The sequence below is a fragment of the Onychostruthus taczanowskii genome, unplaced genomic scaffold (genome assembly GCF_017590055.1).
Source record: "Onychostruthus taczanowskii isolate IOZ18803 unplaced genomic scaffold, ASM1759005v1 scaffold162, whole genome shotgun sequence".
In the NCBI taxonomy this organism is placed as follows: Eukaryota; Metazoa; Chordata; class Aves; order Passeriformes; family Passeridae; genus Onychostruthus; species Onychostruthus taczanowskii.
The window spans coordinates 342,748-369,947 of record NW_024498818.1 but is presented as its reverse complement, the minus strand read 5'-3'; the positions used below and the strand labels follow the sequence as shown (position 1 = coordinate 369,947).

The 27,200-nt window shown below is 43.8% G+C and overlaps 1 protein-coding gene across 1 annotated transcript in view; it reads left to right on the top strand.

Annotated features, from left to right (window-relative positions):
- NUP210 (nucleoporin 210) overlaps positions 1 to 26,944 on the top strand; it is a 47,652-nt gene extending 20,708 nt beyond the window's left edge. The window contains exons 14-40 of the mRNA XM_041399522.1: positions 387 to 532; positions 1,433 to 1,654; positions 2,863 to 3,036; positions 4,002 to 4,194; positions 4,465 to 4,571; positions 6,701 to 6,805; positions 6,932 to 7,033; positions 9,741 to 9,869; positions 10,531 to 10,658; positions 11,233 to 11,368; positions 11,672 to 11,734; positions 12,071 to 12,250; positions 13,603 to 13,683; positions 13,909 to 14,040; positions 14,230 to 14,388; positions 14,897 to 14,988; positions 15,629 to 15,803; positions 18,476 to 18,651; positions 19,609 to 19,826; positions 20,284 to 20,417; positions 21,121 to 21,244; positions 22,136 to 22,282; positions 23,643 to 23,893; positions 24,593 to 24,812; positions 24,948 to 25,043; positions 25,167 to 25,250; positions 25,634 to 26,944. Coding sequence (XP_041255456.1) covers positions 387 to 532; positions 1,433 to 1,654; positions 2,863 to 3,036; positions 4,002 to 4,194; positions 4,465 to 4,571; positions 6,701 to 6,805; positions 6,932 to 7,033; positions 9,741 to 9,869; positions 10,531 to 10,658; positions 11,233 to 11,368; positions 11,672 to 11,734; positions 12,071 to 12,250; positions 13,603 to 13,683; positions 13,909 to 14,040; positions 14,230 to 14,388; positions 14,897 to 14,988; positions 15,629 to 15,803; positions 18,476 to 18,651; positions 19,609 to 19,826; positions 20,284 to 20,417; positions 21,121 to 21,244; positions 22,136 to 22,282; positions 23,643 to 23,893; positions 24,593 to 24,812; positions 24,948 to 25,043; positions 25,167 to 25,250; positions 25,634 to 25,734 — 3,875 coding nt within the window. The 3' untranslated portion in view covers positions 25,735 to 26,944. The remainder of the gene's footprint in view (positions 1 to 386; positions 533 to 1,432; positions 1,655 to 2,862; positions 3,037 to 4,001; positions 4,195 to 4,464; positions 4,572 to 6,700; positions 6,806 to 6,931; positions 7,034 to 9,740; positions 9,870 to 10,530; positions 10,659 to 11,232; positions 11,369 to 11,671; positions 11,735 to 12,070; positions 12,251 to 13,602; positions 13,684 to 13,908; positions 14,041 to 14,229; positions 14,389 to 14,896; positions 14,989 to 15,628; positions 15,804 to 18,475; positions 18,652 to 19,608; positions 19,827 to 20,283; positions 20,418 to 21,120; positions 21,245 to 22,135; positions 22,283 to 23,642; positions 23,894 to 24,592; positions 24,813 to 24,947; positions 25,044 to 25,166; positions 25,251 to 25,633) is intronic.
- Positions 26,945 to 27,200: the final 256 nt, after the last annotated feature.

Here is a 27,200-nt window from a genome sequence, read left to right as displayed (position 1 = left end):
GCAGAATGGTTTGAGTTGGAGAGACCTTAAAAGCTCATCCAGTGCCACCCCCTGCAATGGGGAAGCACACCTTTCACCTGTCCCAGGCTGCTCCAAGCCCTGTCCAGCCTGGCCTTGGGCACTTCCAGGGATCCAGGAGCAGCCACAGCTTCCCTGGGCACCATGTGCCAGAGCCCTACTGCCCTCTCAGCCAAGAATTCTTTCCCAGTATCCCATCATTTTCAGTTTGATGCCATTCTCCCTTGTCCTGTCCCTACATGTCCTTTTAAAAAGTTCTCTCCATCTTTCTGGTAGGCTCCCTTCAAACAGCCATGTTGAATTTGATGAACATGCCTGGGCATTTCTTTCTAAATAAGCTCTTGTGTATTTTTTAATTTATCTGACAGGAAGACTTAAGCCAACTGCTGATTTTTGCAGTGGAGTGAGAGTGAAGGCTGAATTTCAGGGGTACACCAGGCTGGTGGTTGTGTACACCCACGGACACGTGCGCCTCAGTGCCAGCATCACCATCACCGCTTACCTCCCTCTGAGAGTGAGTCTGCTTCCTCTGCTCCTGGAGAGATCCAGGATCCAGCACTGGAACACCTTGACATGACAGGGAACTGGTTGTGTAAGCAATAGGTTTGAAAAACTGAGGTGGGTGGGTTTACATTCCACCACTGGCTGGTTCAGTGAAGAAAATGAGAAAGAAGCTGAGTCCGGGGTCAATAGATGGGAATACAGAAGAGGCTGCTTTGTTACCTCATCTGCAGAGGCCTAGCCCTGACTGCAGGCTGAAGTCTGAGTATTTCACCATAGCTGTCCCTCAATATGGAAAAAATGTTAGTGCAAATCCTACAGATTTGTGGTTATAATGATGTAATATGATGTTGTGAAACACAAACTGGAAATGGTTTTTGTGTACTAAATGTCAGGTTAATTGCTGTGGTGGTGAGCAGCGCAGGCTGTCCCAGGAATGCACATCAGTGCAGAATGTTAGGTAGGTTTGAAGTAAAATTTGTGTAGGAGAATAACTACATACGCAGAACTGTTCTGGAGAGAGCACTGTGAAATGAAAGTACAATTTGACATAATTTCATTAATTTTAAGAACTTCTTTAAAAGTGTAGCAGAATACTATCTCTCTGTGCTCAGAAGAGTATATTAAGGGTCTCCCTTTTGCTGTAATTCTTCATGAGAGAGATGTGATTAGAATGCAGCTAAAACTTGTCTTTGGATCCGTGGCTTCCTTTGAATCTAATCCATCTGGACAGAATCCTAGTAGATTTTGGTGCAGCTCTGTTTTTCACTAAGTGTGCTGACAAAACACTGCATAGGAGAAATGACAGCCTTATCCAAGTGTAGCTGTTCCATTCAGAAGACAGTTTATTTTGCAGAGCACAACCAAATGGTGTAAATAGATGAGTAATTTTTAACTAATTAATTTATTACAGGCTATTGATCCACCGTCTGTCGCTTTAGTGACTTTGGGTTCCTCTAAGGATATGTTGTTTGAAGGAGGACCGAGGCCGTGGGTCCAAGAACCTTCCAAGTTCTTCAGGAATGTTGCTGCTGAGGATGCAGAAAGCATTGCCCTGTCTTTACTTGAACTTCCCACACCTCGAAACAACAACCAGCACTGGGTTAGGGTGCTGTGCAGGAGCCTGGGAGAGCAGGTGAGTGCCAGGAAGGCTCGCTGTTGCTCTCCATCGGACACTGAGAACTGGCTCCAGACAGATTTATGGTGCCATATATCTGTTATGTAGCTAGATGCTTTTATAATGAGCCAGTAAAGAGCTTGGGTAAGTACATTGTTTATGCATTATGATGCAGATTTTAGAGTGAGCATTTCACAACACTGTTAAAAAGTGGTTTATGATGCGTTTATTGAAGTATAAACCCAAGTTGTGGAAGCCTTATGTTGTGGGATGCGCTGAACATCCTGATGAGTGCAGGTTCAGTTTGCATGAACAGGGTCACAGCAGAACGTTACTGAGCAGGCTGACTCCCCTGTCTGACCTGCTCCTCTTAACTGTGTAATTCCAGTGTAATTTTCTTTATTCTAACAAATGGCAGCCACAGGAATTGACTCTGCAGCCTTGGTGAACATGGCTGTGCTCATTCTCCACCTGGTTTTGTGGTCACCAACATACAGAAGTGATTTCTCCTGCTTTACTCGCCCTCCTTGGCCCATGAAGCTTTTAGCTTCGATGTAATGTTTTCCTCCTGCAATTCTGTGAGGCCTAAGCATTTTGATTGGGCTGCCAAGTTCCACTGATTTCCTCAGTGGACACATTGCAAAGTGGAGCTGTTTCTGTAAGTTTCGAATCTGCAGCTTCAAAAGGAGCAGGCCGTGGTGTTGATGTGCAGGTCTGTGCAAGGCTGGCTGTCCCCAGCACCTCACAGCTGCGTGGCTCTGCCCAGCACCAGTGCATGGGGGGATAGGGCAGGTACCCAGAGCTGCTTCAGCCTTCTCTGGTTTTGTATCCAAAACTTCACTTTGCTGAAGGGAGTATAAAATAAAAGATGAGATGTTTTTAAACACAGTGAAGTGACTATAAATGTTGCCTTTGGACTGTTCTATTCTCACTCTGCAAGAACAGCTGCTGTTTCCTTTTTCAGTTACAAGAGATTTGTTGTTTGAATCAAATTTTATAGTAATAAACATGAACACCGAGGAAGAATTCCCAGGAACAGTACTTTCATAGAGATAAAGACCTGTTCTTGAAATATGCTTCCTCTTTTACATCTTCCTGTGTCTTAATAGTGCTGTAAATCCCCAAGAACTGTATTTTTGCTTTTCATTCTGATATCACAGTGTAACTGAGACCTGTAGAAATACAGTATGCCTGAACTCAGCTCTTTCCTCGTTTGCTGTTTTCAGGTTATTACCTTAACAGTTGGGAACAGCCCCACAATCACCAACCCATTCCCAGTGGTTGAGCCTGCTGTGGTGAAGTTCGTCTGTGCTGTCCCTTCCCGGCTGACTTTGATTCCTGTTTATGGCAGCCCTCAGCTGGATCTCTCCTGCCCTTTGCTCCAGCAGACCAAGCAAGTGGTAAGCGTGGGAAGTGTCAGGAGAACAAGGTGTTGTTACTGAAAAAATCAGTGTTTGGAGCTCCATGTGTGAAATAAAGCATCTGAGCTGCTGCAAGAGGAGAGTAACTGGAGCTGTGGCCACACTGGTGCCCTTGGGAGCTCCTGCACAGAGCAGGCTGGGCGGGTCCTGCAGTAAATGTAGATTGTAGATGTGTAGATTATCAGGCACAAAGAATTTGCTATTCTTTTTTTATTCCTGACGGGTGTTGTCACATGTTGGCTGCTGAGTAAACCATGTTTTGTCGTGTTAATATTCCCAGGCAAATGTAAATGCCTAAAATGAATCATTTTAAAGAGCTTCTATGTAATAACAAGAGGAGAAGGAGACTTTTGTGTATTATTAGCCACCTCAGAGCTCACCTGCTTTTCTGGCTCCATTATGTATCAGCCTACCTTATCACACTGCTGTTGCTAATGCATTTCATCAGAGCAACACCAGAATTTTGAGCTTCAACAAACAGCAGTGTTTGTCATAACTTGTTTGAATTCTAAAAACAATTTCATTGAGCTGTGGTTCAATTTTGTTGTTGTTGATTTGGGATTTTTTGTTTATTTGTTTCTTTTAAGGTAATTCACTGGCTTAAAAAAACCCAAACCCGTGGTCCAGTAAAACCCCTTTAGAGTTCAGAGATTCACAGAATGCTCTGATTTGGAAGGGACCCACAAGAGGCATGGAGTCCAACTCTAAATGGCCCATAGAGGACTTGAACCCACCTGGTGTAAGCAGCACTGTGCTCTGACCAGCTGAGATAATCTCAGGGCTGTTGGAGCACTACATAATGCCTTGCACTGATGGCTCCTTTTAATGAACATTCCTCATATATTGATGTTGTAACAAACCTCATGGAACTCGGCATACATTTCCTTTAATGATTAAAAAATCCTGTTGTATCTGTTCAGTTCAAGATATTCCTTCTTTTTCAGGTCCCTGTTTCCAATTACCGCAATCCAATACTGGATTTGGCTGCCTATGACCAGCAGGGCAGGAAATTTGATAACTTCAGCTCTCTTAGTGTTGTGTGGGAATCCACAAATAAGGCCATTGCTCGTATTGAGCTGGAGCTGCCCACGGAGCTCACTCTGAAGGAAGAGGACAATGGTCAGAAGAAAATGCACGGTATGAGCGGGTTGAAATGAGCATTTCATTGTTTGAAGGTCAGGATTCAATCTGTTTGGCAATGTCTCATCTTGATTAAAGAAACTACTGTAATCTGCAGTCATACTTCAGTTTAACATCAATGTGCATTTTTTAGCGTGTGCTATTAAAGATAGGAGAAGAAAGGAGCCAAGTCCAATGCCTAGAACCTGTTTTGAGAGAGAAAGTTCTTGTCTGATGAGAACGATCCTAGAGGAACTGAGTGTATTTTTCATCTTTGTTGCATTCTAGGCTTGCAAATTGTGGTAGTTGACCGTGAGTTTGGAACTGCTGCCATCTCTGCCACTGCCACTGGATTCCAGCAGCCCCACCTGAAGGCAGCCAGAGCCAAAATAGCGGTAACAGCACCTGGGGGGGTTTGCCATTTCCCTGTGGTTAATGCCCAGTGTTCTGGTGGCTTTATTTCCTCCACACACAGCACTGTACAGATGAGGCAGCTCTCTGGTGGAGTCTGGTTCGTTCTGCAGAGGTTTGATATTGGTTCATGGTTTTTCCTGCTTTCCTCTGCACTAGGTGCTGCTATCCACATCAGATCTGTCCAGGTCCTTGGGAGTTTTTTAACTGTCTGAGCAAGGGCATTACAGAGAAGTGTTTCAGTTGGTTTTGTTTTAGTTTAGGGTTTTTTATTGAATTGGTGAATCTCTGCTGCTTGTCCTTCACTAAAGCAGCCATGTGCTTTGTGCAGCCATCACTGGGGAAAGAAAATGGGTTATTGCCCCTGCAAAGCTGGGTGGGAAAGTTCTGCATGAGCAAAGCAAAAGCTGACTGATTCCTCATATGGACCATATGTTCATCTGGGCTCTGACTAATGCTGTCTTTTTTTTCCTGAGAGACTCCTCTGTTTACAGTGCCTGCCATAAGCCCAGGTTCTCATTTTTCAAGTCATTAGCCACTCCCTGAAATACCTAGTGTGTAGATACTCAACCTGGGGAAGAAAAACAGCAAGAGGTAGTGATGATGATCACAGAGGGCAGGTGTAAACCGATGGCAGTTTTCTATTTATGTCACTATTGTAAGCTGAATGTAAGGGCAGGTTCCAGCCTGTGGAATAACCTGACACGTGCAATAAGTTGCTCTTAAAATATTCTGCTTCCTAACTGGAATTTCTATTTAATCTTGTTAAACAAGATTTAAGTGGGTTTGAACTATATGCAGTACCTTGAAAACAGACTTGAGGCAAAAAGAAAAATATGCAATGAGAGGTCACAGGATTTAACTCAAAACAGGTAGCAGATGGGCACCAGTAATGTGAAATACCCTGTGGGCGAGGTTCTTCTCAGCATGGCCCAGATGTGGCATCTCCTTAGTGAATTCTTTGAGAAGTGATCTTTTTTGCCACTTGATTCTTGACTTTTCCGTGAGGTTTCCACTCTTCTCCTTTTGGGAAGTGTGGTGTAGATGCCTTTCCCCTGAAGAATTTCACTACAGCTTAGTGAGAATTACTGCAAAGACACAGTTACTTTGCTGCAGAAGTTATTTGAGATACTTAGTTGTGTTTATTCTTTTTTCTCTCTTAAAAATGGAATTGTAATACGAATATGTTCTACAGTCATTTTGTAGTTCACTGTGCTCTGCTTTGTTAAACCAATATTACATATTCTTTCTTACTCTTAGAAATAATTAGTAAAGTGAATGCTCTAAACTTTGCAGAGAACACTGGAGTTATCTTTAAACTCTGGTAGCTGTAGATGCTAGTCCTTCTTCACTTTGTGGGCTCCTAAGTTGTTTTTTTTCAAATGAGGTGACCTGGTTGCATTTTTCAAGTACATCAGCAGTGGGCTGCTCTGTTCTGCTTTCAGACCTGCCCATTCTCCTTTCTTGCAGCCAAAAACACAAGCAAAATTCTAGTAGAGGGCTATTAAGATGTCTTGACTGTTGTTCCATGTTTAAGTGGAACACCCTATTATGTCATTAGGGAAAGATCACATCCTTTCTACATCAAGGAAATAATTCTGCTAATGAGGTGAAATGGGTACAGGGTAGTGACTTCCTCTAGAAACCTTTTTCCTTTTCTGAGCTAATGTTGTTAGGAGTGAGTGATTAAACCTGCATTTGGTCCAGTGTTCATATACTTACATTTAAGGAAGAATTTCTCTTGGTAGCCTGCTAAGAAGAATCATGAAGAGATGAGTTAGAGCTAGAAAACTTTGTGTGTTTGCCTTATCATTCTGTATGAGCTTGGGCCATAGCTCAGAGTTAATACCCTGTCTGTGCTTGTCAGACATCCTTCACTGATCCTGCAGTCCTGGGCCCTTGTCCTCTGCCTCGGCCAGGGGTGCAGAGCAGACCAGCCCTGAGGATGCCCTTCCCTGTGCAGGATGACTGACTGAGCTCTCTGGATCTTGTGGGCATCATCCTCATCCTGTGCTCTCAGCTTTGGCTGCCTGCTTTAAACACCCTCCCTGCACACACAGGACCCTGGCAGTGCTGTGCCTCTTTGCTGTAACTGCTGACGTTGTTCTTGCAGCACGAAGCTGTGCTCCCAGGGCCTGCCACCATTGAACTGATGCTCGTGGAAGATGTGAAAGTGAGCCCCACTGGGCTCTCCATCTACAACCACCCTGACATCCAGGTGAGGAGTTCTCTGCTGCTTTCCACCTGCAGGGAGGAAAACATCACACATTACAGAAGGTGTGGGAGGAGACAGCTTTACTAGAAAGATACAGTATTAATTCTGGATGCTTTTTCGGTTTTGCAGGCAGAACTTCTCATCCAACAAGGTTCTGGATATTTTTTCATTAATACCAGTGTGCCAAATATTGTAAGAGTGACACATGAGGAGACTCAAGGCATTGCTTTGGTGAGTGCAGTATTTTGTGGTTTTACACCTATTTGGCAACGAGGTTATGGTTCTGCAGCTTCAGCACTCCTGGGCATTTTGCAGCAGGTGCGGATAGAGAGGCACTAGCTGCATTTTGGATGTGTTTGCCTGTCACAGTTGTGCTTCAGGCAGGGGATCTTTGCAGGGCCCTTTCAGGTGTAGTCTCAGGTACAGGAAATTGTCTCATTACAGCTGTGATACACTTGTGTTCTCTGTATAAGATAAAAGCCAGTTCCAAGTACTTCACCCATTACAACTTTGCAGTAAAATGTTCCTGATTTCACAAACACACCATGAAGAATAACATGACACAATCATTCAGAAGCTGTGCAGAAGATTAATTGGTTTCCAAAGCAATACTGGAGTATTTGCTGTGGGCCAGTAGTTCTGAAGGCTTCACATTTTTCTATCCTATAGTGCTGTTTCAGGGTATTTTTTAATCACAGTATTGCATTGTGATTTTGTGAATTAATATCTATTCAGTAGTTTATTCTGATCTCCATATGAAGTTTCTAATGCACTTTTCCACTAGAAGATGCCACTAAAGTGCAGGTATGCTTGACTCCATCAGGCCCAGCATATGAAATGCATTCTGCAGTGAGCACCAGTAAAACTGTGTGTTTGCATTGCTGCTTTCATAAGGCAAGAACTTCAAAGGAAACATGTTGCTCTAAAGAGTGGTTTTTATAAATGTATAATTTAGAGATTTGCCTTTTAAGAAGTATAAAAGTATAAAGTTAGTGAAATAACTAAGCTGGAAATAAAAATATCAATAGAATTTGTGAAACATTTTGGTTGTCTGTAACTGTTATAAGTGTGAGGTGAGAATATTTTTTCCAACTAGGCACAGAGGTGAGAAAAAAACAGAGATGAGGGGATTTTTGTACAGTGTACATAGCACACTGTTCAAACTCCTAATAGTTTTTTAGTCAGGTCTCCCTTATGGATTTAAGTGATGTGCATGAGATAGGTTCAGTGCTCTCGTCTGGAATTCAGGAGTGGAGCAGTGACAGCAAGATAGGCTTTGTGAAGTGTAGGAAGAGATTTAACTGCCTGTCAGATTAAAGGAGAGAAAAGTCCACTTTAAACACATTTTTTTTTAAACTGCAGCCCCACACACATTTGGCAGGTTGTTAGCCCTGTGTGCTGTGCTTGGGTTAAATCCCAATACCAGCCCTGAGTTTCTTTCTCCATGGAAGCAGCAGAATGGCCTGGGAAATCAGCAGACTCTGTCAGGCTGCTGCCATGGCAGGTACCAGTGCAGCCAAGTTGACAGAGGATGAGTTGGCATTAAACTCTTCTGAGAGAGAAACTAAATTCAAGTGATCTGGAGCAGTGATTCCTAGACTTTTCAGTGGGGCTGCCAAGGAGAAATTCTGTACCTGTCCCTCTGGTTTTGACACAGCAGCTTCTCTGGGCATGGGTGGGTGGTAGCAGGGGAGGAGTGAAGAGTGGTCACCAGTGCAATATACCTGGATACTGGGAGCCACTGGACACCTAATGGGAGAGGAGAACAGCAGAGGTGGCTGAGACAGGAAGTGTTTTAAAAGTTGCAGTAGCCCTGCTTGCCCTTTTCCCTGTTTGCTTTCTCTGGTCTCCCAGCTCATCTGAGCTCCATTCCAGCTCCCTCTCCTGGCCACATCCCCTGCCCTGCTGCCCAGCCCCTGTATTAGCCACCCTCTCTGGGAGCTGCTGCTGTTCTGGAAGCTGACCTTTATTAAAACTTCACATCCCTTTCTATTTTGAGGCAGAAACAGGAGTAGTGCCCTCACAGAACAAAATGTCAGCTTTCCTCACTGCTCTGCTGCTGACTCCTGTGGTGCTGCTGGGCAGTGCTGAGAGTTCACTGAACTCCTTTGCACTGGGGAGCCTGGCCATCTCCCCTTGTTCAGAGTTCAGAGCACACAACAGGACACCCAACTTCACTGCTGTCCCTGGCCAAAGGGAGGAGAGCAGAACAGGGATTGTCCTGAGGTCGGTGACAAGGTCAGGGAGTTGCAGGAGAAACTGCAGAGCTGAAGTGAGCAAGGTGTGGGTGCATGGCCTTGGGAGAGGGGACTTTGGGATGGGTTCTTAGTTCTGAGGACTTGTGTTTGTGACCAGAGGTCTCTTTCTTCATTGTTCTACTCTCTTTATCTGTTAAGAAGTGTAACGTTCTCTTTCTTTAAAACTAATGGAGTAATAGTTTTATCAAAGAAACACTCGATCTGTCAGTTGTCCTCTTACTTGCCAGGATCTACCATCAGGTTTTGGCTGCTCAGATGAAAAGCAGTGACAGTAGAGTACAAATCTTACAGGAAGCAATACCAGTGTTTTACAGGCATAATCTTTGTCCTTGATTTTTTTTCCTTATCACTTTGGTTTTCACTCTGTTAAGAAAAGTTTTGTTGCTCTAAATGATTTGTGTGTTTTTTCTCCTGATGGTGGAAGAGTAAGAATGCCAGACTGTTCCAGATGAAGAGCTCTTAATTCACTTAGTGCCTGGGGGCTGTTTGCAGTAGCTCAGTAGCGTGATACTTTTCACGTATGTTCTACAGCTTGATTTTTATTTTGGTGGAAGAATTCTCTGTGTCTAAGCTTGGCGATTTCTGCATCCAACTGCTTCTGCCTTGAAAGTGATACAAATTTATCCTGTGAACAACAGACAAAAGAAGTGCTATAATGCAGTTTTCTTTTGGCATTGCAGGTGCAGCCTCTGCTCCCAGGATCAGTGACTGTAATGATTCATGACCTGTGTCTGGCTTTCCCTGCCCCAGCTGAAGCTGAAATTCATGTGTCTGATATCCAGGAATTGTACGTGCGAGTTGTTGACAAGGTCAGTGCCTTGGAAGCAGCATTAGGAGCTGATCCAGCCTGCCCTGACTCCCTGTGCTGGTCCTGAACACAGAGATCAGATGTGGACAAGATGCTACAACAGAGAAACAACTACAACCTCCCTGTGTCTGTTTCTCCCTCCCAAATTTATCCCTTTAGGTTATAAGTGTCTCAGAGTATCAGGTATCTGTTCATATTCTGTGTGGCAGCAATCTCAACTTTTACATTTACACAGCAATATTTTTCCATAATTTATATGAACATGGTCATTTACATTTCCTCCTGTTTAAAGTGCATGTGAGCAATTCTTTTAGGAGTAGGTTTTGCCCCAAGGTCATTTTCCATATGTTAGGTTTTAAAACTGAACAGAGAAAAGTCCAGCTCATTGCTCTTGCCAGCTTGGGTGCACCTTAAACAAAAGAAGTGTTGATATTTCTGGATGTTTTAATTACGCCCTTGCCAGCTGAAGGACCTGAGTTCATTCATTTCATCTGACACTAACTCGAGCTGGCAGGGATTAGTCTTTAAAATTAGTGCTAGTCTAACCTTGGGGCTCTATCTCCACTACCCTACTACAAGTGTAATGCAAAATAAAGTGAAAATGTTTATGCTAATAAATAAGAGTGGTTTGAATGCAGAATGACTGGATGTGTCTGTTTCAGGTGGAGATTGGAAAAACAGTTAAGGCTTATGTCAGAGTTCTGGATGATGCAAAGAAACCTTTTCCAGCAAAATACTTCCCTGTCATGGATCTCAGTCTCAGAGCAGCATCTCAGCTTGTCTCACTTGTGTAAGTTAATGGATTTTTAAAATGAATCTGTGAATAAGAATTGGCAAAAAAATGAATAAAGGTATTAGGTTAAAGGCACAATAATACACAGTGGCTGAGATTCTATTTATTTTATTTTTGTGAAGTCTTAATTACCTGGTAAAAGGTTAAAGATTATAATTTTTGAGGGAAATTGCCTGAACTAACCTGAAATAGCCTGAATGTTACTGGCTGATGAATGAGACTGCATTCCTCCAGTGATGACTGATGAAGCTTTGTGCATCTTGGAAGAAGTGACTTGGCAAATAATGTCAGGTGAAGAGTGCTGTGTGAAGGCACATCTGATGTTATCAAACTCATTGTGTCTGTTACTTGTTTCGTTTTCATTATATTGTATTGTAACATTTCATTAATGTTACAATAAAGCGTAGGTTGCAAAGAGCCATCATGTGCGAAAATGTGATCATTTCCTTCACTTTGCTTCAGACAGTCACTCAGCCTTGTGGTAAAACTGCTGGACACTAAATAAGCCCTTTGTGTTGCTATTTGTAATTTACTCAGTAATTTATTATCTCTTGAATGGATTTCTTTGCAGCCCCCTGAGGGAGGCTCTGGATGACCACACTGCTGCTTTCCTGGTGCGTGGGATGACCATTGGGCAGACCAGCCTGATGGCAACTGTGGCTGACAGAAGAGGACAGAGAATCAACTCTGCTCCACAGCAGATTGAAGTAAATAATTTCAGATAAGATACACCATGCATAAATAAAGTCTGTGCTAAAATGGAACAGGAATACATAAATTACAGTTACAGTATGGTAATCAATTTGCCATAAAATTCATTCTGTCTGGAAGCTTCCTAATGCCAGTCAGATTTCAGTGTTGTTTAACTGCATATAATGAGTTAAATTTCTGCATGCTCAATTTACTGTGATTAAGCAACTAAAGACTCAGTTTTACACTTGTACTGTTTTGTGGCATAATTTATCTGACTGAAGGATCCTGAACACAGGTATTCATATATCTGTTTTTAGGTCTTTCCCCCATTTAGACTACTGCCAAGGAAAGTGACGCTAATTATTGGGGCCATGATTCAGGTGAGGCATCTTACATATTTTCTTTACTTTGTAATTTCTGTTGTAAAATTAATCTTCATAACTGTATTTTCAGCAGTAGATGCTCAACTTGACATTTATCTGCATTCACACTGGCAGGATTGGTGGAGAGGGACTTTGGGCAAGGGCCTGGAGTGACAGGACACAGGGAGTGGTTTCAACCCCTGCACAGGGCACGGTCACATGGGATATTGGGAAGCAATTGATGCCTGTGAGGGTGGGGAGACCCTGGTGCTGAGCAGGGAGGGTGTGCCCTGTAGTGGTGAGCAGAAGAACTGTCTGAAGGGTTTATGTGCTGTTCTGTGTGCTGTTTGACAGATCACTGCTGAGGGAGGCCCTCAGCCTCTCTCCAACATAATTTTCTCCATTGACAACGAGCACATTGCAACAGTGAACAGCTCTGGGCTGGTCAGAGGAGTGGCCATTGGCAGTGGGGTGGTGACTGGAGTGCTGCAGGCTGTTGATGCAGAGACAGAGAAGCTTGTGGGCGTGTCCCAGGTAATGTTTGTTGTGCTGTCGGCGGCTGAAAGGGCCTCTCTGACTCATGGCTTTGGCTCTGAAAGGAGGCACAGAGTCTTTATGCATGAGCAGTGTTACCTCACGCACTTCTCTGCTTTCCTGAAGATGAAAACTCAGGAGTTCCTTCTTCCTGGCCTGTGAACTTACACAGGTGTTGGCACAGGTAGTACTTTGAACAGGTGGGTAAATCTTGCCTTAAACCAGAGCTTCACAGATAACCAGGGAGGCTTTTTGACCAGTCTGATCTCTTCAGGATTGGTTAGTGCATCTAGAAAAGTCCACCTAAAGAAGCCTTTCTAGCACACCACAAGGTTGTCGTTGTGTGCATTCCCTCTTAGGTCAGGGGGATCCAGAAGGCAGCTGTTGCTGAAAAAAACCCACACATTGTCTCCTAAGCTGCAGCAGCCTGTATAGAACACTGTCACCCCTTGTTGTGGTCTGAACCCATCTGTGAGGTGCAAGCAGTGAATCCCTGATATTCCCTCAGAATCTGTGTCCTTAGATTTTCCTGCAGCTGAGTGTGAGGGAGGCGGGCAGGCCTGCAAGGGAGCACAAGTCCTTGCAAGTCTTGCATGAGACTCAGAGCAACAGAACTTGGGCCGGATCTCATGACTTCTTCCTTTGAGCTCAGGGCAGCACAGCTGCTGTGAACCACAAAGCTGTGCTGCTTGAAAGGTGTCAGCACAGTCCAGAAAGACACAAAGTGAGTTTTTTTAAAAAATAAGATACCAAGAAATCTCTGCTTTTTAATGTATGGGCAGCAGTCTGCCCTAGTGATGTGACAGGAGGCAAAATGAACTTGAAAGGTCAGTCTGCTGCCCTGTGAGGCCCAGGTCTGACCTTTCCTCCCCAGTAAATAGCAGGAATAAAATCTATCAGGAGTGCCTGGATATATGAAGAGGATATATCAGAGTCAAACATCATCGTTTTATTCTCAGTTGTCCCATTTAGTGCTCTACAATCCTCATTTCATTCTAACTCTGCTCCATGTCTTCCTTTACCCCTGGATTTCTTCATCCCTCTTCTGCTGGGGCCCCCTGTGATCTTGTATGCTGCTGTCTCTCAGCTCCATCATTCATGTCATCAGTAATTTTGAACAGATTTTTTTTCAATTTAGGGGGCATTTTTAAATGCTTATCAATCAAAATTTAATCCTTTTTAGTTTTCTACAGTCCTATTGAATTTGTCCATCTGTGTTTCCTCTGACAAGTCATGCTAATCACACAGCAGCAGTGATTAGATAATGGCAAAATAGTGTCTATAGAGCCTGAAAGTGAAATCTGGTTTCTGTTTGACAAGTGCTTACAGTGTCTTCCCTTCCTTCTTCCCAGGACAAGGTGGAAGTTGAGGTGGTACAGCTGACAGCTGTGAGAATTCGGGCACCCATCACACGAATGAAAGCTGGTACTCAGGTGAGCTGGTTTGGGATTGGCTTTTGTCACCTTCATGTGTTGGAACTGCAGCTTGTGCTCATTGCTGTCACGTCGTCTGGTGACAGCACTGCTGCTCTGGGAGGAGCCATTTTCTTCATGAGAGACCCCATCTCTTGATCAGTGAATTTTAATTCTCTTTGCTATGGGCAGGTGTTTGGTTTGCATGCTGGCATTACCTAAGCAGGCTGGTTTCTCTCTTTCCAGATGCCAGTTTATGTCATGGGCATCACCAGCACTCAGACTCCTTTCTCCTTTGGCAATGCTGTGCCGGGGTTAACGTTCCACTGGTCTGTCACCAAGAGGGACACTCTGGATATCAGGACAAGGCACAGTGAGGTAAAGTGTGTGTGTGTGTGTGTGTGGTGCATGTGTGTGCAGCCTGGGAAAAGGAAATGGCCACATCAGGGCAACGCAGGGAATATTGCTGCCTCCACTGCCTGAAAATCCAGGATCAGTTGTCAGCACCTCGGTGCCAGTGTCTGGGCTTTCCATGAGTCAAACTTGAATCCCTTTCTCCTGTCCAAGGCTGCTTTTCAGCTTCCTGCAAACTACAACTTTGCAGTGGATGTTTATGGCAGAGTAAAGGGAAGAACAGGCCTGAAAGTTGTAGTGAAGGTCCTTGATGCTGCAGCCAACCAGTTCCACAACATGGCAAGAGAACTGTCCGATGAAATCCAGATTCAGGTAGGATGATTTTCTACACAGTTCATGTTGAAGTATTTCCTTCAGAACTGGACTGAAGTCTGTATTTGAAATCAGGAATTTGAAATGCAGGAGTAGCTCCAGCTTTGGTTTATCTTTGAGCCTTTACTCTTGTTTGTATAATGTTCCTCATTGGGACTCATTCAGTTCATGGGCTCATGGGGGCAGGGGGAGTCTAGTGAATGTGGGGTTCTCAACACCTTTTCCCTTGAGAAATCTTATGTTTTCATGCTGAAGAAAATTCTTGAACTTACTGCAAGCCAGTTTAGCCATAACCCTGGAAATAAATACTCTCAGAATAACTTGTAGAAGATACTGGCTCTCCTATTCGCAAATATTCATGTTCAGTTGTCTTATTTTACCATATGTATTATACAAGATAAGAAAGGGAGTTACAGCTCTGTTTGTGTTTGTTTGTTTGTTTTGAAGATTAAATAAATAAATTACTGTCTGCACACAACAGTGGGCCAAAATGCTTCTTACTTTCCAGGTGTTTGAAAAACTTCGTCTAGTCACTCCAGAGGCAGAAGCAGAGCAGATCCTCATGTCGCCAAATTCCTTTATTAAACTTCTGACCAACAGGTCAGTGCTCAGTTCCCATATTGTGGCTTGTGTCACCCGTTTGTCCCAACAATAGGGCAGTTGTGTTTAAGGGAGCTGTTTCAGTCTCTCAGTAGCACTGTTCATCCATTTAATACACAACTTACCTGCTGGTTCATGGTATCTTACTGTTCTCTTGGGTTTTGTCAAATCTTGTATTAGATTGTAGCTGGAAAATTCGTTCAATATTGGGAACTTTCAGATCTGTTTTTTAAAAGCAGCTGAGCCAGTTAAAGCAGTATCCTGCTGCCTGCTTCCTGTAGAGGATTTGATGGGTGATTGAGGCTTTGTGGAATATAATTCTGTGTATTTTGCACACAGAGGTTATGGCTGGATTTTCAGATTAAAATGTCATTTCCAAATGAGAAATTCTTTTTACATAATCTGTTTTCAAAGACTGACATTTTAGACTCATACCAGGCTTGAAATGTAGTTTTCCCAGCATAATAGTGGTCACATAGAGACAGTAGGACACACACTGAGGGCAAAGCTTCAGAGGCATTTACATTTAAGGGTGAGCGAACCCTCAGTTTCATGGAATCACAGAATGGTTTGTATTGGAAGAGACCCTACATAAGTTTTTACACATTTAAGGGGTTCCTTACTTTCTGTTTTGCTTCAGGGACCGAGTGGCCTCCCTAAGTTACCGTGTCCTGGATGGGCCAGACAAAGTCCCGGTAGTGAAAATCGATGAGAGAGGATTCCTCGTCTCTGGGTCTGTCGTCGGATCCTCAACCATTGAAGTGATTTCACAAGAGCTGTTTGGCATCAACCAGACCATCATAGCTGCTGTTAAGGTACTGTCAGCTCCCTTCCTTTGCAGTTTCCTCAAGTATATCTTCACTGCTGCAGGGATTGTTGGCTGCACTTCTTGATTTTCACTTCTGAAAAATGAGCAGTGTAGGAGTTAACAGTTCTGAGCTTTGAACTGTGGGACACCAGGGAATGTAAGCCCATCATCTCTGTTCAAAAAATCCTTGAGCCAAGAACTTTCTGCATCTGGCAGCATGAGCCTTGAGATACCCACTGCTCCCCTTCCTCCTATCTCTTTTTACTGTCAGCATCTTCCCTCTGTCCCAGCTAAAGGAGAAAAATGTACAGTTGAGTGTTTTAAGTTATTTCTAAGTTTAACACCTGTAATCACTGTGAAGGGGCTTGGTGGATTTTTTTTAATTTGAATTTTGGTATTTCTCATGATGTTCAGTTTTGCCTGTAGGACATGGTGTGGATCTGTCCTCCGGAGTGGGGAATGAAATAGCAAATGGGGGCCCAGTGTCACTAAAGCCACCTCTGCTGTGAGGTCGTGGCAGTGAATTCTCCAGCTCTGTTACTGATGACCTTGTTTCTTCCCTTTAGCAAGTGTAAGGTGTCTGATGAGTTTGGGGTGGCTCAAATGCCATTTAGTTAGCACCCAGTGGGACTGAAGTCAGATCCCCCTGTGAGTTTGTCCTGTACACAGGATGGTGATGCAAAGCTCTCTGTAGTAGAACCCGTCTCAGTTCAGCACCTTGTACAGCTCATTTGTTTTCCTGTACTCACTACAACTGTGCCTTGATGGAAATGATATTTTTAACCTCGTGAGGTAACACAGTTCGTTTTATGGCTGACGAGTTGAGAGAGCTTGAGAGGTTTTGCCGAAGGTCATGTCAGAAAACTTGTGACAGAGCTGGAGATGAGCTTGAATCTATTGTGTCATTCTAAGGCAAAGCTCTCTCCTTCACTTTGTCCTTTCATAAGGTCTGGTGTTGTCTGTTTACAAGTGTACACAATTAAGAACCAAACTGCTTGCACCAGCATCACTTGACACTTAGACCTTGAACTCAGCTCAAAGAAGGGCTCTTGCATAAGCCCGGCAGGGTGGGGGAAGAAGGAGTGACAGTGAGCTTAGCATGGGGCCAAGCTCAGCACTTGCCTGGACCTGCTGCACTCAGTATTTTATTTTATTTTTTCTTGAATTAAAAAAAAAATACATCAAAACCTGAGATGCTTTAACAGTAAAAGGCTGTTTTCATCAATATTAAATTTAGCAGTTGTCCCTTGTGGGACAGTACCTCAGATTTTAAAGTAAAGCAAGCTTGATAATCTGTCAGGGAAATGGGGTTTTTGTTGGCTTGTAACCACAGCTTGTTGGCCAGCTATCTGTATGCACAGAGATTTTAACTGATGAAACCAGCCTGTGGAGCAGACAGTGGGATATTACTGATGTTACAGCCACTTTTTTTTTTTTTTTTTTTTTTTTTTTTGCTTGAGGCCAAATTTGTCCTTTCCTTTTTAAGTTCTGACATGTACATTTTCAGATGGCAGAGTTTTACGTTTTAGCTGAGCCTCTTAGGTCAGGAAAATAAAGGGAATTTTCTACAAGATAAGCTTGAGGCCTTCTTTTAGAATTGTTTTCTCAATATATTTGAGGGGTTTTGCCTCCTCTGTCCATATTTATTTTCCAACAGCTTTAACAAAAAGAGCAGATATAGTTATTTTTGTTGGGTAATTTTGCTGATTAACCTAGGTAAGTTAATCAAAAATAGTAATATGCTGTTTAAAAGCCAAAAGATTAGGTTGTCAAGTCTTTGTCTTCAGAAAACCTTTCTTGACTGGAGTGTTACTGCAGAAATGTGGGGGTGTGCACATACGGTTAATGGAGCAGACTCTGCTGAGAAGTTCGGAGCAGTTCCAACTTCTGTCTTGGCTGAGGGGAGGCACTGAGGGAACTGAGCTCAGCCTGCTGAGCCCCAGGGTTTGTCAGCTGCCAGCTCTGCCTGGAACAGCTTGGCTTTCACTGCTGCAGGGTAACTGGGCAACAGTGACTATTCCATCCCCTTACATTGTGAGTTACCCTTCTAATACCTGGGCAATGAATTGCACCTTTTATTTCAGGAATTACTAGGAGACAGGTCATGGGGCCACTTCTTCTCTTGCATATCCAGGGAGTCCTAACAGTTTGAGTTGATAGGATAGTAATGTGTTCTCTGAAGTCTGGTGTGATGTATGTTTCTGCATGGTTATTGCTTGTTTCAGTTCCCAGTGGTACTAGAAAAAAAGGACTAAGAAATGTCAGCTGTGAGGGTACAAAGCAGACAGAGCCGGGCTTTTCTCAGCCATGACAGGGCAAGGGGAACACACAGGAACCACAGTGTGAACATGGGACAGCACTTTTTACTGGGGTGGCTGTGGAGTCTCCATCCGAGGAGATGCCCAGCAGCTGCCTGCGCGTGGTCCTGGCCAGCTGGCCCTGGGTAACCCAGCTTGAGCTGGGGGCTGGACTGGACAGTGTCAGAGGCTCCTGTCAGCCTGTGAAATGCAGATACTGATAACAACAGCTTCATGTGTTAGTCCTGGCATATGGCTAAATGCAAATCACTTATAAAGGCAGCTCTGGATATTTACTTTAAAAGAACTCTTTCAGATTATTTTTATAGGGGCATCATAAAAAACAATTTAACTTTCCTTCTCACTGCTGATGTTTTTCCAGGTCTGCCCCATCTCCTACCTCAGGATCTCCATGAGGCCTGTTCTGCTGACCCAGAACAAGGAGGCACTGCAAGCCCTGCCCCTGGGTGTGACGCTGACATTTACAGTCCATTTCCACGATAACTCTGGGGATACTTTCCATTCACACAATGCTGTGCTCAACTTTGCCACCAACAGGTAGGTGTCTGTCACGGGTGGTAATTACAGAGAGCAAAAATAGGCCAGACTCACAGAACAAAGATGGTTCCAGAGATACCAAGTGAACGTGCAGCTTGGGCTGGGATTAGCAAAGGAAGGGTTTGTCTCTGTGGCCTTCAGAGGCAGTGGCAGGAAGGAGAGTTGCATTTAGCAATTGATACTCCCTAGCCATGGAAAGCTGCCCAGATAAGCATGGTCCCAGCAGGGCTTGCAGGAGCTGTGCTCTGCTCTGAGTGACTCTGAATCATCCCCCTGCATACAGCAGTGGCCCAGAGAAGCAGCTGATCCATCAGCATCTGCCTCTCTCAGTGCTGTGTTCCACTCACTGAGGGCTTATGTAAGGTGGGGAATGTTCTGGATTAGGGGCTGTCTCCTCATATGGGCTTGTGCAACCTTCCCACAGTGGGGACAAGCCTCAAAAGGCTTTGGTCTCTGCCTCACAGAATAAATGTTGTGAAGCAGCCTCCTGTGCTCGTCAGTAACATACCACTAATGCTGTTACTGAAACATGATTTGTTTTCTGCAGAGCACCTTGCTGAATTTGGGTGAATACCAGAACCGGCAATCCAATGGCATTATGTCTGGGAAGTTGCATATTGGTGTTCAGATTTCTTGGCTTCCTAACTCCCTTGAGAAAAGGGAAAAGAGACAGATTATGTCATTCTAAAGCTCTACAATTCTCACAATTAAGAAGCAGTTTTCATGCATAATTACAATCTCGGTATTTCCTCAGCATAGTGCTGAGCTGAGAACTGTAATTTGTCTCAGTAGCACCTAAATAATTTTTATAATTTCCTTACTTTGCTGGACTTCATCAGATGACTGTTCCTGAAAACAAGCAGTCAGCCAGCTGAAGGGTTTGATACCTCTCCTGTTGGACAGACAGTGCCATTGCCAAGCCTTCCCTCATGCAGCAGCACTTGTGTTTGTGTGCAGAGACGACTTCGTGCAGATCGCCAAGGGAGCCGCCAACAACACCTTTGTGGTCAGGACTGTGAACGTGGGGCTGACCCTGCTCAGGGTGTGGGATGCGGAGCACAGTGGCACTGCAGACTACATCCCGCTGCCTGTGCAGCATGCCATCTTCCCAGAGCTCCCAGACGTGGTGGTGGGGGATGTCCTGTGCCTGAGGACCTTGCTGACAGCCCAGGAAGGTGAGTGGCCTCCGGCTGTGCGGGTTAGCAGCTGTTCCATGGGACACCAGTCTCAGCAAAACTAAATGCATAATTTACCGTGTTTGCTCAGAATCAAATGTCACTGTTCTTGTTCATGATAAAAATAGGTTTGATCAGCTCCTCTAATTTTAATTGCACCGTGCAATACATCTCTTGTTTTGAATTCCTGAGCATCACACTTCAGGCATTTCTATTCCATTAGCTGGGAAGGCTTGGTTCTGTGGGACTCGTGCAGAGTCAGGCCTGCCATCACTCACTGTGTTTGACTGTTGGTATTACTGGGCTCGTGCCAGAGTGACTGCTGGACAGTGGCACTCAGACACCAGAGTGGCTCCTGGGCACAGGAGGGGTGTGCCCTGCTGGCAGTGGCACTCTCAGACACCAGTGCCCAGGAAATGCAGCAGGGTGTGAGCAGTGCCCCCGTGGTGTTTTCCAGGCTTGCCAGGTGTGTGGAGCTCCTCCTCAAGTGCTCTTCTTGTGGACTCCAAGACTGGCGTGGCCCTGGCAAGGGACTCTGGGGTGGTCACTGTTTACTATGAGATCCCTGGGTTACTGAAAACCTACAGAGAGGTGAGGCACTGTTCTGGTCCTGCTGAGATTGGTTTGTTTGGGGTGGACCTCACCAAACTGTATTCTGTGGAATTTTTTTTTGTTACAAATATTTAGAAATGTTCTTTTAGAAATGCAGATGGTTGGGAAGTATTTGGTATGTGGCCAAAAACATAATGTTTTTTTAAAACATCTGTGCTAAGGAGGAAAATGTAGCATATTTCACCTTTGCTCTTCTTATATTGAACATTTTGATTCCTTTGTTGGCTAAGTTGTTTCCAGGTGCTAACCAATTTTTGAGTATGGCTGCTGTTATGAATGAAACCTCAATGCAGGATGAGATGCCAGCAAGAAGTTGCTCAGGTGTTGTGCCATGCATCACTGATCAGAAGTACTTCATTAAATTATTTTGTTTATCTGCTATGCAGTCCAACTGTTGACACAATTCACTGCATCAACCAGCATAAGCACTAGACATTCTTTTAAAATTAAATTTAGACTTAGAGCTTTATGCATATTAACTTCTGGGGGTTGGGTAGGAAGACAAAATGTTTTTGCTAGCTTAAATTGCTTGGAAAGGCAGTTTCTAATATTAGAGAAATGTGGGATTTCAAAGAAAAACATCACCTTGTGGAGTCCATCACAGCCAATCCAGTCTGGGTTTACCTTAATTTTTATTTGTTGAAACACTTTTTGGTAACAATGTGCTTCATCCTTTTTTCAGATCTTGATTAATGCACCTCAGAGGACCACAGCAATGCATGTCAGTGGCATGCAGACAAGCTTGCAGGGAGTGGCAGCCTCAAAAGTCATAGTTTCAATTGGGGAAACAAACAAAAATTTGAAAGGTATGATTAAAAACTATTTATGCTGATGGTTTACTGTGTGTTTATGGATTCATGATGCTTTGGTTTGTGTTATGGGGTTTTTGTTTGTTGTTGAAGGGTAACAAAATCCCCAGGAACCTCAAAGGCCTTTCCAGAGTCCCAGGAGCTCTAGGAGCCATGGGATGGAATTTGGAAGGTGTTCTGGAGCACTAGTAAATTTCACAACTAACAAAATCAGTAGATTTCAATGGAGGTACCATTTTTGATCATATAAACAACAGTTAATGGGCAATCAGCTAATTGCTTGTATGTTTAATTGCAGTTGCCTTCTTGGAGTTGTTACATTTTCTTACTTAGTTACCATCCTTAAATCTTTACAGAACTTGTCACCAGTCAGAATCAGTACAAAGATTAACCATGGTATTGTGTCCTCTATTCAGTGTGCTGTATTTTGTGTGATTATAGATACCTTTAGCTTCTAGCTTAACAATTAGTACTTTTACCAATAGTTTTTTATTTTGCCTTATGTAAATTATTAGCCTACCAAATATCATCTCACCAGATACTAAAATCTAACTTGAGGATCCCAGGATCGTGTAAGTTATTCAAGAGACATCTGAGCAGAAAATTCTCTGCAGCTTATTCTTTCCTGTAAATAAATTATTCTTGTAAAGAAAACCCCATAACATATAAAATTTTCATTGCTGTCTCTTTGGGATTAGACCCTGAGCAAGGACAGCTGTCTGTGATTTCCAATGATTTTAATATCCTCTTAACCTTGTGAAACTATTTCAGAAGGTGGTAGAATAACCCAATACTACAAATCATTATTTTGCTTTTAATTAATTCAACTTAATTAGTTACAATTTTATTTTGTAATGAATTAGAGATGAATTGTTTCCTTCCTCCTAGGGGAGTGTTCACCTGCTCAGACTGAAGCCATTGCTGAGTTACAGCCCCAGTCCATTATCAGTTGCCATCTTGATTTCAACAGTGATGCCTTTGACTTCCCAGCACAGGATATTTTTGTGGCAGAGCCTGGATTTGATGCAGTTTCAGGTAATGTGTGACAAGATGCCGTGCTGCAGACAAACACAAGCCCTTTGGTCCAGCAAATTTCCCAGAATCCCAGCATCATGGGTTGGGTTGGAGGGACCTTAAAGCCCATCCAGTGCCACCCCTGCCATGGCAGGGACACTTTCCACTGTCCCAGGTTGCTCTAAGCTCCCATCCTGGCCTGGGGCACTTCCAGGGATCCACAGCTGCTCTGGGCACCCTGTGCCAGGGCCTGCCCACCCTCACAGGAAAGGATTTCTTCTTAACATCCAATATAAACCTCCTCTCTTTCCTTCTGAAGCCTCTGGGCTTTGCTGTGTAGGAGCTCAGGCCTCAGTGAGTTGCTCCCATGGACACTTCTTGTTTCAGTGGTTTTTCTGCCTGTGACAAAATCCTGTGTTGGTTTTCAGAGAAAGCCAGAAGTCAGTGGTGGCCCACTTCATGTTTTGTAGGAAGTGAAAGAAGGAAAGGAGCACTCAGGTGACAAGTATACCAGAAGTGGAATGTACCTTGCCAAAACGTCATGAACTGGGTCTTAAAATGAGGGGAAATTGCCAGACACTGTGGAGGTGGAAATAAATTTGTCAAGTCTACAAAGTGTAGAAAGTCTAGAAAGTCTAATGTGATTTAGAACAGCACCAAACCACCGTGGACTTTACTTAAAGAACATTACTTATCTTTTAGATTCATCCCTGCAGCCATTGTGAAAACCCCTGTTCTGCCCTGCATATGCCTGTTTTACTTAGCTAGGGGAAGAAAGTAAGGGCAAAACATGCACCTGGCAAGTTCTCCTTCTTACTGATGCTTTTTATCTTCTATTCTCTGGGAAGTTTTTACTACCTTTACTGCTAATAACAGATTAATTGGTCCTATATGAGACTAGAAACATGGTGAATATATAAATTTGAAAGGATCTTTTATAAATAAACTACATCTTCACAGACTTGATGATAGTGATGGTAGTGGCTAAAATTTTAACACTAGTTGAAAAGAATATGAAGTAGGATTTTCAATCTTGTTTTCGGTAAAGCTTTTCAGTGTTAGTGTAAGTGTTATGTTCAAAGTGGAACTGAGTCTCAGTGGCATATTAGAATAAAATGTGACTGGAAGTTACCAGCATAATACTTTTTTTCATGATGTTCAGTTTGGGACAAGGAATAATTCTGTAACTGTAGTGCTGGGATTGTGATGTTTGACTCCACAGACACACTGTCCCAGTCCATCTGTGCGCTCCTCATCACTGCTGGTTGAGCTTTGCCACCTTTTCTAGCTGTTCTCTGAAGATGTCCCAGCAATCTTGCTGTGCATGGAGAAAAACCCTCAAAGGTGAGCAGCTGACAGCCCAAGTGTCTTGTTCCTGCAGGACACTACACGTGCTCCATCAGGATGCACAGCGTCACTGACAAGCAGCTGAAGCACCTGAGCAGGAGCAAGGCCACGCTGCGGGTGACGGCGGCGGTGCGGGGCAGCGCGGGGGCCGGGCAGCAGCTGGGCACGGAGGTGCCCTTCAACCGCTGGTTCTACGCTGACCAGGCTGAGATGCTGCTCAGCAACCAGGACGTGAGCTCTGTGCTGAAGATCTTTGGTGCCAGTGAAGTCCTGGATAGCCTGGAGGTGAGTGTGTTCCCAGGGAGCATCTCAGCGCAGCTGAAAGCATTCTGAGCTGTCACATGCAGCTTCCTAATGCATGACACTTCCTGCCATCTTTGCCATCTTTACAAGATTTTTTCCTGAGATGATTTGGAAATGCTCATCTTGGAATGATGATTCTTGCTCAGTTTTCACTTCTCACAGGATCCCAGAATAGTTTGGGTTGGCAGGGGCCCTAAAGCTCATCCTGTTTCAATGCATTGCCATGGGATGCCACTCACTCACTGGGTTGCTCAGGGGCCCATCCAGCCTGGTCCTGGGTTAGGGGTAGTACAGGTGTGTCGGGCTCACCTGGGCATACGGCCTGGCATGTGGGAACTGTGGGTCAGGAAGCAAAAACCTGCTTGACCCCTGTGGTGGGGGAGTCGTGCCCAAGTATGTGTGTGCCCATAGTACACACAGCCCACAGCCACTGAGGGTCTGTGGGTTTTGGCTGTGTGGGGTTAGCCCAGACCTGTGGAAGGGGCAGGTGAGAGGGGGCACCCTTGGCAGTAGGCAGGGGGAAATGCTGCCGGTGTCACTGTAAGGGTACACCTGACTCCTCTGGAGGGGGGAATTGCTCAGTGTTTCTGTGGAATCCTCCACTGCTGGCAGCTGGCCTGGAAGAGGAGCTGTGCTGTGCTGTCCCAGCAGTCTGCTCCAGGTTGGATGTTCCCTGTGCAGGTGAAATGCGAGTCCCCGGCAGTGAAGGTGCTGGAGAAGGAGAAGTCCTATGGGCTGCCCAGTTACGTGGTGTACACTGTGAGCCTGGCTGATCCCAGAGTTCCCAGCCAGGGCTCCCTGTCCACCACTCTGACTGTCTCCAGTCCCATGACAGACCAGTCGATCACCATCCCAGTGACAGTGATCTACCTGACTGACAGAACCACTGCACCCATGAGATGTAAGTTTAGCTCTGCACTCCATATGCCAGCAGGAACCTTTAGCTTCTCTGATGTTTATGAGGTTAACTCTTAAAGGACTTTGGAGAAGATGCTCCTTTTAATTCAATATTGCCTCCTCTTAATCAATTCTGCAGATGAAGCCACTCTCTTCCAGCAGTTTGTTGAATCTTACCAGGTGATGGTCTTCACACTCTTTGCACTCCTAGCAGGGACAGCTGTTATGATCATAGGTAAGAGAAGGAAAGATTGCACAATAATTTTTTCCATAGCTTCTTACAGTGTGTTAGCTGTAAGATAAAAAGGAATGATTGCCAAGTGAAATTATTTTGGTTTGTTTTTCAACTGTCTTGCAGCCTACCATGCATTTTTCTCGCCGAATGAACAGCACAATCAGCCAGTGTTCCACCCAAAGACGAGTCTTCAGCACACCCCTAACAGTAAGCAGCTGTCACCCAGTTGGAAGTGAATTAATTGATTAGTCTGGCCATTGCATTGTTGAAGTTACAGTGAGCTGCAGGCCTGGGTGTAAACACAAGTGCCTGATGCTTCAGATAAAATAAGGCAAATTCAAGTGAACATCACTTGCTGAGGGGAAATGTATTGTGCCCCCCTCAGACGTAAGTCCTGAACAGGAAGACCTGCAAACTTTGGATACTTGCAGGGATACCTTTTCAAGAGGCACTGAGCTACAGGGGTGATTTCACTTGAGATGGATCATCAGGTTCATTGCCAGTGTTCAGCAGATGATCAAGAGCAGTTGTTTTTTTCTTCTCCCACCATTCCCAAGCCTGATTGTTTTTTTCTCCTTCCCATGTTTCAGGCTCCATCGTGTCACCTGCACATTCCTTCAGCTCCCAGGCCTCCAGCAGGCAGACCAGCCCCTCGGCCTCGCTCTGGAGCACGGGCTATGCCTCTCACTAGAGGCAGCACGGCTCCTCCTCATGGCAGAGAAAAATAAATGTACAACTCAGTGCCTTAGCAAGCTCAGCAGCTTTAGCAGTCGGGATGTAATTCAGGTTTGCTCTGGAATATAACTAGGTCCTTAATTTATTGATTTTTTTTTTTACTATTTAGGGCTCTTGGAGTTTATTTTTTTATGTCAGTGCTTCAGTTTTCAAAAGCTTATTTTATCTGTTGTCTTTTGCTGCCTGCACAAAAAGCAGTGTTTATGCTAGTCTGGCTTTCTTGCACTCTTCAAGCAACTAGAAGTTACATCTAAGTTAGAGTGATAACAATTTTTTATTTACTTTTTATAAAAATTAGATTTCTTTCTAATGAACTTTTTTTAAGAAAAGGGAAATTAGAAAAACAAATGAAATATGAGCCAAAAATTTGAAGGATTGTATATTGTGAAGAACTGGTTTTTATTTCGCGTTCCAAAAACTCAGGAATGTATTGCACTGATAAGTGTTCTTATGCTTAGCCTTACACTGAGATTCACCAGCACAGCGTGCTGGTTTACCACGAGGAATGCTGGAACAACTGTGAATAATTTAGAAGTTTTTTTACAACAACGATTGGAAAAGGAAAAAAAAAAAGAAACCCAGAACTTAGTGTGAGTTCTTTTGGGTACAACTGCAGTATTCCTTGGTACTGTAAGCACTTTTCTGAACTGGGAGTGTGAAAGCATGTGCCTTTTAAGTGCACCTTTCTTCTGGTAGGAATCCTTTATTTTGAGGATATAATCACATCCCAGTCACTTGTGTTTGTAAGCAGGGTTTTGCAGCTATCAGATAAGGGTTTTGTTTACATATAACAAACATGCCAGTGTTAACTGTGAATACTATTCTGGCTGTCTGAACTTTCCTAAGGACCATAAGGAAAGTGAAATAACAAAATACTTCATGCAAAATACTTTTGTGTGCAGAACTATGCAGGCAAATAGATTAATGGAATGCAAACCCAGTGCATGGCATAGAGTTTTGGTTTCTCACAGTGTTAAAAACAAGAGGATTGTTACATGTAATTGTACTGAGTCTTGTTTAACTTACTAGCTAGTTTTGGAGAAATTGTGCCTTAAGTGCTAGTACTACTTACAGAGGTCAGTTTGGATGTAGATAATAATTTGAATCTGTATTAAAGCTTTTTAAGACTCCTTTGTTTTGAATTTTCTTGTGGTATGGCTGTTCAGAGTCTAGCATTGGACTATATTATTTAAAGCTGTATTATTTAATAAAGTTTTTAAAGATTCCTTTATTTTACTGTTGATGGACTTTTCTGTGGTTCAGCTGTTCAGAATTTAGCACTGGGCTGTTGTTTGAACTTTACTTCCTACAGCCCGTCAGTGTTTGTAATCATGATTTTCCAATCTTAATTTTCTCTTATTTTGACAACATAATGTCTTTTAACATTTTGACAGTTTTTCAATTAGTATTTGTTGTCAGGGA